This window comes from Ipomoea triloba, chromosome 15 (assembly GCF_003576645.1).
Source record: "Ipomoea triloba cultivar NCNSP0323 chromosome 15, ASM357664v1".
Taxonomy (NCBI): domain Eukaryota; kingdom Viridiplantae; phylum Streptophyta; class Magnoliopsida; order Solanales; family Convolvulaceae; genus Ipomoea; species Ipomoea triloba.
In genome coordinates, this window is record NC_044930.1 from 1,132,390 (window position 1) to 1,143,496 (window position 11,107).

An 11,107-nucleotide genomic window follows, 5' to 3' on the forward strand; every position below is an offset into this window, starting at 1 on the left:
ACCCCCCCCCCCCCCCCCACCCCTTTTTGCCCTCTTATTTATTTATTTTTATACATTAACTATTGAGTATGTAGTTTATGGTAGATAAACTAATCCTAAGTCCCTAGAGTGCTTGTGGAGTTAAGTCGTACGTCACCCCATCAGTCCTGATGTTCCTTATGTTCTATTCTTACTTGTATGCTCTGCGCAAAAGGCGTCTTCATCTCATCTGATTAGTCAAGAACTCCTAATGACCCACTACGTTTCGATCTCCACATTACTGTGTGAGCAAGATTTTAAAGTGATTGATCAATTGAAATATGATTGGACTTCTCCATCCATCCATCCATCCCCCTCCCTTTTTTTCACATTAAAAAATACCCACAACTTTGTGCAAATGGTGGAGAAAACATCATTACTTCGCAACCCACAAAGATCTTCCCCTCTATTTGCTAACAACATTACATGGTACATGGACCCCGGCAACCTTGTGCAGTTGTGCCTTGACATCCACAAATTCTCAGTCACCTTGGGTTTGGTTGGTTGTCATGTTCCATTTCCCAACCCCTTTTATCCTCTCTTTTGGCTCTCCCTTTCTGTCTCCTTCTTTTGCCTTCATTTAGCTTCCCACTTGGATTACAATGCTTGTGATTATGCACAAACATGGTTTTTGTGTCTCCTAATTTGTTGTTTTTCTCTCTGTGGACATTTTCTTGCATTCTATTAGCCCAAGAAAAGTGGGCAACCAATAATGCTTGATCAAGAGTGGCAATCTAGTTTGTTTGTTTCATCTTACAATGTGTTTAAGTAGCCAAGTATTTAGGCCAGGTAGTTTTTACCTTAGCTTCTATGTCTGAAAAAACGAAAATTAAAGTTAGGTATTGTTACTTCATACTTCACCAACTTTTTAATGCCATGAATTGTGGTTTGTTGAAAATAGCAACACATGTTGATAAAATTTAAATATCTTTGGTCTCCTGACATCTTAAAAATGTTAATAATTGATTTCGTGACAAAAAAAAATCCGATGTACTACTGTAAGTGAAAATTAAATGCATTTTTCAGTAGTAGTGTATTACTAAGATTAATACAAAATAATATGGTAATGCAAAATTCAATTTTATATACTTTCATTTAAAACTTAAATATCCATAGCCACTGCCGATAATATGCACTGAGTAAATATACATAAGATAAGTAATATCGTTCTAAAAAGACCTCGTGTGATAAGAATAACTAAGAAACTATTGACAATAATCAAACATGACCAGTAATTTACCATCATTTTGGACTCTTTATAAATTTAACTATACCAGTAGAAAACACTCAGTGTTCACTGTCCAGGTAATAATAATAATATTAATATCATACACCATATGATATAATTAATACTGGATGGAGTAATCTTTAAGCAAAGGTAGCCAGAACGGGGGCCTGCTCCTTAATGCACCTCTCTCGAGAATAGCGCAAGTCAAGATTATACTCTTGTTACATCTTCTTTATTAATCCAATAAATATTTTGTATACATAGGACAATTCTATTCTGTCCTTATTCATAAATTATGAACCACTCTAATAATATTCATATACAAATTCCTATTGCTTAGCTTTCACCTTTTCAATACTCACCGACGAATTATTTTCAAATTTCACAATCTAAACTATAATCTTGATTCAACATACCAACAACTCGCTGATGAGAAGCTAATTAGTCATGACATTAACTCTGAATTGAACTCAAACTATTATCAACTTATTGTATAACTCAGTAATTAAATGTTTAATTTTTAAACTAATGATCAATGAATAGAATAGGGATATTTTGGAGTGTAGAGGGCAGCATTGAGATGATTCAAGTTGCAGAGAAAGGACAACTGAGACTAATAATTAGAAGCACAGAGCATCATTTGACTGCATCTTGCAGCTCAAAACTTGCACTTCTTTTTGTAAATTTGTGGCAACAATTTAACTTCACCTCATTTGTACTTACTAGTAAAATTATTAATATATTTTAAAAGAGTAAAACTTTTATTACATTTTTTTATTAAAAGAACAAAAAATTACTAGTACTATTGTCTTGTTTATAACTACCTCCGTCCCATTTAAGTTGTCTGGTTCTTTAACGATGTTTAACTTGAAGTTATTTTTAATCTAATTTTTTCATAATATTAAGTTTAGAATTAATATATAAAATTTATATATTTATAAATTACATTAAAAGTACTATTAAACACAAAAATTTATATTTAAAAATAATAAAAAATTACTAAAGAAAATAAGCAATGAAAAAAGAGTTTATTTGACGAATGAATAATAAATAGGACATGTAAAATTGAACAAATGATATAATTTTCTTGATTAAAACAGATCAACTATAAATAACTTAAAATAATTTTATTTTATTATCGTTTATCAACTAAGATTACAAAAACAAAACATATTTCATTGAAAGAATATTTTTGAATGAGTACAACTAACTCTCTCAAAAGTATACTTTGTGTTGGTTACCTAACCCCATGGACATGGTGCTTAATTGCTTTCCACTGCTCATCAAATCATCAATGTTTACCACTCCCATTCACAAAAAGTTCCAGTCTTTATTTTTGACTATGACTATACATAAATATAATTAATTCCTCATAAATTTACTATTACTAGCTTTATTGAAAACTATGAACACAATTTAATGCTATAATTTATTTAAAAATTATACAAAAAAAAAAAAAAGTAAATTACACTAAGCTCGAAAGGTGATTAAATTCGTGAACATTTAGATACGAAATTCATGTTTTACTAAGTCAAGCCTGGGCAAAGACAAAAGTACATAACCCTTCAGATGGAAGCAAACAAGCAAAAGAACTTTAATGGCAATATGGTTGGAAATGTTGAACCAAGCTGGGGACTCACTCAAACTTCACTATCTCATTCAATTAACTGCATTTAAAACAACTGTCTCTTTGCCTATTTTATTTATTTATTTCTTAATAATAATAATGTGCTGTAAATTTTTATTATTATTTTTTCATTATTTTACTTTCTTCAATTTATTCTCTTTATTAATTCAAATCCCAACCTATCTTTTATAACGGGAGGAGGGAACTATAGCTCCAAACCCGGTAAAGATTTTGACCAACTCATTCTTTCTTTGCATTAATATATTTCTCTCTAAACTGCACACCACTTTACAGTAGTTGCAAGGGTTTTTGTCATTCAAAAAAGAAATATTTCTCTAAAGTTTTGAGTTGTTCAATGGATAAGAGAAAGGAAATCTTAATTAATATGGAGTATTATCTTTTTTAAAATATCGTGTAGTATCTCCATCACTTAACACGATACACGAATACAATACTTAGTTTTCCAACTTTGTAATTGTACAAGAATCTGGCCTACAATATCATAAAAAAGAGTCATTTAAAGAATATTTGTAAACTTTATCGAGAATGATCATGCACAAAAATTAGTTTCTTAGTGTATATGTTTGATAGAGCATATATAGTGACTCAACATTTCATCGGCATGAATAGTCATGGTGTGTTACCATCCATTATGCACAGAAATTAATTTCTCGGTGTGTGGTACTCTGTATGTATATTTATTAGTCATTTAACAAAACTTTCTTAATATAGTCATGATCTTTTGGTGAAAAATACTATGAAATGCAACCATGTCATATAAGATGAAATATATATTATATTCATGATGACGTAATATATAGCTACAGATTACAATTTTCACAGCATTTTTAACCACCCTGATGATGATACATGACGCAAACTTCATCTTTCTAAATGACCAAAACACCCTAAAAATGTAGCAAAAAAGGCTGTGAAAATAGAACCTTTTAGCTTAATCTAACCCTAATTAATTAACCAAAATACATTAATTATAACAATACACTACTAGCTAATAACTTCAAACACATGTAGCAGAAGGTCACCATTAATTTTTATGGTGGTCGGCGAAATTACCATACTACCCCTACAAGCTACACTACTCACTTACCTACACTTAAACGTGACACTCTTGATTACACTTTATTGATAAGTTGGGAAGTTGGAAGGTTAGTCGTGGGGAGGTCACGTGCGTTGCCTAAAAGCCACGTGACATCCAATCACCGGTCACCGGAGGCTTGACGGAGAAGACGCCGTTCCAGATCTCCGTGAAGGCGCGGACGATGACGCCATGGTAGTACGGCGAATTGAGCTGGAGAAAGCAGTTGAGGAGCTCCTTGAGGTCGTCTTTGGAGTAGATGTTCTTCTCCAGGATCATCTGGAGCATGGAGTGCCGGAAATCGAGGTAAGGGTCGTCGGAGTCTTTCTCGACGGCCACACTCTCGCCGCCGATTCTCCCGAAGCCCTGCACCGCCCGGAGGCTCTTGATTTCGGAGGAGGCGTCGGAGGAGGCGTAGGCCGGGGAGAACGTCGTGGTGGTGGTGTCCCACGAGCTGGAGGAGTAGTTAGAACCGTTCACGGCGGCGCCGCCGTGGAAGGCGGCTTTTTTATGGTGCCGCCGTGGTTTGGGGTGGAAGACGGCGGAGAGTTTGGGCCGCCTGCAACTCCCGCCGCCGCAGCCTAGCTTCACTGCAACACTGCTCAGAATGATCTTTTTCTTGTCGTGACTCGACATTGCCGGAAAAAATGTCGCCTGAGAAAGTTCAGAAGAAGAAGAAGGTCAGAACTGAGAACTCAGAAATTGTGAGAAGGGTGGGAGTGAGTTTATATGGTTATGGAAGATATATAAATTCTGCATGTGACTGTGGTTGCCTCATTGTGCGGTCCATGAGATTATTATAACATTTATTGTTATGTATAATTCACATTTGACCTTAATTTTCGTTTTGATTTATATCCCACGATGGTTATTACTAATACAAGTAAGTTGAATATTAAATGTCTGAATATATATTACATTTTGGTAACTATTTATATGAGGTCATACCTCATACTAGCATATATGTTTAGTAAGGAACTCTATAGTAATGTCTTTGATATCAATCTAGTCTTTTTATGTTCAAACAGACAGACTACATTAAATGACCCTATATAAGTTTTTTAGTGTAACGGAAGAAATAGAATGTTATTATATTTTTGTTCACAAAAAAACGAAAATCAGTTGTCTCAACTATAAGGATCTCTACATTTCAACCCGACAAAATAGTGAAGAGATAAATCACAATAATTTAACAGCCCGTTAGATAGGAAAGTCAATCCTCTAACTACACTCTAACTCTCCATTATAATCTATGCATAGTAGAAATACAGTAGGTGATATTGAAGTACAAAGAGTGTAAGGGGGCATTAGCAGAAATGACAAACAAAAAGGTCAAAATACTGAAAATAATTAAGGTTCTGACATGACAGTAGGGATAATCATAAAAGGGATGCATCTGAAAAAATGTAATGTAGAGCTATTTCATATCTTGAGTCATCAGATCATATCCAGCGCACGCTGCTCCCATTTTTATAATCAACTTCCTGAAAAATGTCTCCCTGATTCCCCTTTATGAGAAAAAGAAGATCTAACTATCTTAGCTTTATATATGGCCAAAATTATGTAAAAACTAGTAACTCTATGAATACGTGTAGACTAATCTCATCTATCAATCTAAAACACTTTGAATATTGTATTTGAAAACGCTTGATAGTGCATTCGTGGATAACTAATAGTGCACATGTTAGTACACTATTATAAATCAGGGAGAAAATGTATAAATAGGCCATTAAACTATTTGAAAAACAAAAATTAAATCGCTAAACTTGAAAAAGCTCCAAAACAACTTTCTGCTGATTGGATTGTCATGTGTAATTATATATATATATTCTTTAAATTTTTGGAAACTAAACGGGATGCACAACACCGTATAAAAGTCAAGGTCAAAATGTGACGAAATTATGTGTTTAAAATATGAATCCCATAAAAAAAAAACATTAAAGTCAGGATTAAACCTAAATTAACCCTACTATAGCATTTATATAATTCCAATCAACATTAATAGAGTATACCAAACAGGCTAGGAACACCAACCACAAAAAAGACTAGGGCTTGAGCAGTTGTAGCTACGGGGAGGGCCTGGGGAAAGACAGTTTACTATGCATAATTGCTCCCCATACTTTAACATTAAAGAATAAATCTTGTACGAGTCCCACCGTAAAAAGTATAATACTTTTTAACAAAAAAGTATTACACATTTCACGTGAGACAGTTTTACACAAGACTTACCCGGCATGAAATGGTGTACTAAACACTTGCAACCCCCAGAAACAGACAAAAATTAAGGATGCTTTTAACATTGTAGCTTATGAAACTGTGTTTTGTTATCATAAACAAGAGTACAGTCCCAGAAAACAAAAGTCAAGAAAGAGGAGAAACCAAGACAGTACTGTAATAACTTCAATTACATGAGTTATCTGCAGAGAAAACCATAAATTTAGGCAGGTTTTCCATAGGTTCTTGAAGTCTTAGGGTACCAAAGCTGACCTAAACTTGCTTTTGCCATAAATGTCATTTAAGTGCCTACATTAATATGAAGATGGAAGCTCCCAGCAGAACCTGGTAATTTGGGAGTGTTCTGCCGTGGCGTCCGGGCTAAGTACTTAACCTAATATACAACCATGATGTAAGTAGCATTCATTTGACAGATAAGTTCGATTCGGTGAGAAGATTGAGATCATATCCTCTGTAACATGGCAACGACATTCAATATGTATGTATCTCCGCTTTTTGTTTCAAGTTTGGCGATGAAAAATTCCAGCTTTCCCCCCGTTCTTGATGTTACGGGTGCCTGTCTGTCAATTGGAAGGAAGAAACGCATTTAACTAGTGAAGGAGACGCTCTAACAGACAACGTTACGTTAAAAGGACGAAGAAATTAAGGATTAGGGTACAAGGAAATGGCTCGACGGTTGAAAAGAAAAGAGAAGGGATAGATGGGATTTTAACCTTACGGATTACTTCTATGATATATGTCTCTTAATCAAGCTCGCAACGTACTGGGCTACCCATACCGAGCCATCCTTTGTACAAGAGAAAGCGTGAGAATGGCCCGCCTGTTCTAACATTAAACTAGCACCAGGAACCTTCTCCGCAATCTGGAAATATAATAAAGCTCAGCAAGAAAACACAAGCTCAAAACAAGCAGTTGATTATTGCGGTCGACATTATTTTAGGGTTTTAACATTTGAATCAAATTGATTTACCTCGTCAAGCAGATGCGTAGGACCCCAGTGATCATCGTTACCAAACAAAAAAGCCATCTGGTTTTTCTTTTGCCTCATGAAGGACCAATCAAGTGTGTCCGAAAGCTAATCCATAGTAAACATAACAAAAAAGGAAGTCCAATTGCGGAATAGAAGAATCGGGAATTTACGTTTTTTTTGCAGAATTCAAGAACTTGTTTTGGGGAACATTAATCTGTATTCCCAGTATACTTCATACACAATCTTACCTTATCAAACTCTGTCATTGCCATGAAAAGTACATTCTGCATAGTGTGGAACTGAAAAAACGATTTCCAACTATTATTAGCACTGGAGAATGGAGATATATACACAGCATAATAGTCGTCAAATATTCCACAATAGATAACAGAAATAAAATATGTATAAATTTCCTAACACCAAAAACAAACAGCAAACTCATCGAGAAAAAGAAGCTATTTGTTAGTAGGAGCGTTGATCCCGTTAAATTGAAAAAAGACCCTGACCTGGAGGATATGAGTGCAAAGGGCCTCAACTGCAGCAGGAGACCAAAATTTTCCAACTAATTTCTTCACTAGAGATCTCGAGAACCAGGTGGGTAGCATTCCCAAAAACGCTATGACAGAACTAAGCACTGCAGAGATACTCCGGGATCTGAAAATTGTGTGTTATTGCAACACTGAGACAGGACACGTGGTAGAAACAAATATAAACAATTCTCAAACGAAATGAAACGTGAAGCAAAAAGGTCCAAGAAAACGGATAACTACTCGAGTCCTTAAGCAAACAAGTGCAATAACTAAGCAAATTAAAAAGGAAGGGGCTTTACGCTGCAATCTTCTTAATAAAAAATTGCGTCCAAGATTTGGTGTTCACAGTTAGAAATGGATATAGTCCGATGCAGAATCCCATCTAAGTAAACAAGGTAGAAAAAAAATAAATTTTAATTGTGGAAAACCAAATGGCAAAACGTTACAAAGAATAAGTGTTAAGTGTTAGTTTCATTACCTTTTTCCGCGATCTTTTAAAAATTTCCAGAGATATATAGGAACCAATAGAGTGCCCGACCTTAGAAGAAAATCAAACATCAGTTCATCTCAACAAAAACTTATCTTCCAGAATAGAATTAGGGTATATGCAAGGAAAAACGTCATCGTTGGGCACACCCCCACTGTTTTAACCACACGAGGCATTAATACAAAGCATGACGGAAGATAAGTTAATTTCTAAAGTCAACATAAGTCCTAGATCCTACCAGGACTATAGGAACTTCAACATTATGTAGTTCCTGCTCAATGAAGTTCATCTGAAATGAAATGAAATTCATAAGTATATAAGAAAAATGACAGAAAAACAAGTTCGAATGACAGAAAATAATGATGATAATAATAACAACAATTGATATAATTACCTTATGATCAATTTGTGCTTTCAACGAAAACAGCCTTCCATACTCCCAATTCTAACAAGTGAATGTATTGTGTAACTATTTTAGCCATAATACTTCAAACAAAAAGTGCCTCAATAATATAATGAAAGAATATATTTCATCAGATACAGAAAGCACTATACAGAGTGTAACACATAGTGTAAACTTCAATATCCGGTGAATATTACTCTCAGAGTGACATAAACACTTCAGCTAACACCTTTCCTTGACTCGAGAGATCTTGAACAGTATATAGCCATCTAAACTCTAAACTAAATTGAAAAGGCGAATCTACTATCTTATGTAGCTAAACATTATAAGACTATAGCCTGGATTCGGGATACAGCAAAATACATTAGGTTCATCTTCACCCAAGGTCATTACCTTTTTGCCATGAGATATGTGCTGGATAGCTGAAAAATGGAGAACTCAGGCATCACTGCAGAGCGGTAAAAATATTTTTCCCGTATAACAATAAATTTAAAAATGAATTTTCGGTTCAGTAGCCAGTGTTCCTTGCCTGTAATGGATGCAGTTCCTCCCAGTAGCTCATATAGTGACTCAATAAAATCAACATAAAATGAAACAACACCTGCCACCACCATTGACATAGCTCAATTCTCCCTAATGTCTACAATACAAATAACAAATTCACACTCAGCTGGCGTAACCCTAAACCAAGTTGGTCAGGCAATTAGCTTGGTAACCACAAAGTTACAAGATCACTCCCGGTGGGAGCAGCCTAGTGGTCTTCTTGATTAGCTATGATCAACCTAGGCTGGTTACTTCTTTGTGGTCTTTTGACGGCTAGGGTCATAGGGCAGTGTTTACCCACTGCACACTCTCGGATAATGGCTGCAGTTTTACCTCGTCACTTGAAAAAAATTCACACTCAGCTCTGAATATCAAAATACCTGGATTTCCAGGAATGAATACCACATGCAATTTTGGGTCTTGGGCATGAACTTCAAGTAAATCAGTCTTGTAGCTGACAAAAGAAGGAACCAAAAGATATAAACTTCATCAACAACAACAGAATAATTGTACGACCCATCACATTATATGCATTGGTCTGTATGCCCATCAGCTCATATGAGCTTCTTCACTGAAGTATATATCACTCTTTCAATTTCTAACGCAGAATCCCATGGCAGAAATTTCGAGGATAATAAAAATAAACGTAATATCAACACACAGAGCGAATGAAAAATTACCCAGAAACATTGCAGAGGCGGAAATTGGCGTGTTGTTTTTTGGTGATCAGACTCGAATTTTCAAGAACCATTCTTGAAATTCTGCAGCTTGATGAAATTAATCTTCTGCAAAATTAGGAAAATTGGGTGAAAAAAGATGTGCGAATTCTGTAGACTGGATAGACCCTCACAGTAATCACTGCAAACCTGGAGCTGGGGCGAAGCGATTGGGCAAGCGGAGAGGCAATGCTAAATAGCATCTGATTTGTGGGACGATGTAGATTTGGTACGGTTCGTTACAAATAAGGTTGTTCGCTAATCATTATACCAAAAGAAGATAAAAAATCAGTTCTTTTTCTTTTTCCTCTTTTATGATAATTTCCATTTTTTGTTCGTCATCCCATGGAGCCTTAGCTTGTCGTTGTCGATTAGGAATTAGGGTATCTTCATATTTTGACACTCTACTTTTTAAGCTCAAAAGGGTAATTTTGTCAATTCAAAGAGTTTGAGAGTATCTTTCTTTTGCAATACACTTACCATGGACCCGAGTCTACGGTGGATCTAAGTCCATATTCACAATTTTAAAATTTTATATTTTACATTCTTTTAGTTAAAATGTCAAGTTCATTGCATGATTTTTTTTTGTGAAAAAAAAGTATGTGTTGATAGAATATAATTGACAGGTTGCATTTTCTATGATTTTAGTCTCTTGTTTTTTTTTTTGGTAAATTTAAAGGGTCTTTCGCTCCGAGAAGGATTCTCCCGGAATTCCTCCCCACAAAGAGAGCTCACTTGTCACCTGAGCTACCCGTTGGGTTAGTCTCTTGTTTTTGTTGTTATTAATAATGAAACTTTTTTTATTTGAATCCAGTTTTGACCTGTTCTTCTAGAACTAAATAAATCCCAATCGCCCAATCCTTATGCCCGAAGAAACTTTCAAACAGTGTGAATACAAAGTCATCAAATCAATGCCTGGGAAACTTCTCTGATGTCTCTTTTAACTGCCAACCAAAACACAGTTCAAAACGCAAACATCATTTTCGAACCAAAATATTACGTGAGTATAATTTTAATTTTTGTTAATATATTTTTGGTAGCATAGAGTCTTCCTAATACAATTTTTATTTTCACGTGTGATTTGCGAATTATTATACTATAACAGATTGAAATATTTTTAATTTGGTTTACAAATTATTATACAAGAGTCAAGCTTAGTTCAAATATACATACCCTCACAATTGATTCATACTGATTTTCTCCATGCAAGTTTCTCACGTCACCAAAAAACGAATCCTATGTACTCTGGAACCT

The 11,107-nt window shown here is 34.9% G+C and overlaps 2 protein-coding genes across 2 annotated transcripts; both read right to left on the reverse strand.

Moving 5' to 3' along the window:
• Nucleotides 1–3,646: 3,646 nt before the first annotated feature.
• LOC116007395 (transcription repressor OFP6-like) lies at nt 3,647–4,670 on the reverse strand. The gene has a single exon (XM_031248054.1). The coding sequence runs from the start codon at nt 4,603–4,605 to the stop codon at nt 4,069–4,071; it is 537 nt and encodes a 178-aa protein (XP_031103914.1). The 5' UTR covers nt 4,606–4,670; the 3' UTR covers nt 3,647–4,068.
• A 1,572-nt stretch (nt 4,671–6,242) lies between these two features.
• Nucleotides 6,243–10,190, reverse strand: LOC116006164 (lipid droplet-associated hydrolase). The gene is made up of 14 exons (XM_031246446.1): nt 10,004–10,190; nt 9,818–9,922; nt 9,518–9,591; nt 9,124–9,195; nt 8,988–9,016; nt 8,586–8,636; nt 8,430–8,480; nt 8,183–8,242; nt 8,004–8,086; nt 7,681–7,828; nt 7,423–7,473; nt 7,175–7,279; nt 6,918–7,066; nt 6,243–6,764 (listed from the first exon to the last, which is right to left on the reverse strand). The coding sequence occupies exons 1-13, from the start codon at nt 10,054–10,056 to the stop codon at nt 6,932–6,934; spliced, it is 1,017 nt and encodes a 338-aa protein (XP_031102306.1). The 5' UTR covers nt 10,057–10,190; the 3' UTR covers nt 6,243–6,764; nt 6,918–6,931.
• Nucleotides 10,191–11,107: the final 917 nt, after the last annotated feature.

Excerpts from the sequence above, each read along its gene's own strand:
- LOC116006164 (XM_031246446.1), bottom strand. The coding sequence starts at position 10,056 with ATGCTATTTAGCATTGCCTCTCCGCTTGCCCAATCGCTTCGCCCCAGC. Across the intron at positions 8,087-8,182 it reads TTAAAAGATCGCGGAAAAAG|ATGGGATTCTGCATCGGACT; the intron begins GTAATGAAACTA and ends TTGTTTACTTAG. Across the intron at positions 7,474-7,680 it reads TTTGCACTCATATCCTCCAG|TTCCACACTATGCAGAATGT; the intron begins GTCAGGGTCTTT and ends TCGTTTTTTCAG.
- LOC116007395 (XM_031248054.1), bottom strand. The coding sequence starts at position 4,605 with ATGTCGAGTCACGACAAGAAAAAGATCATTCTGAGCAGTGTTGCAGTG.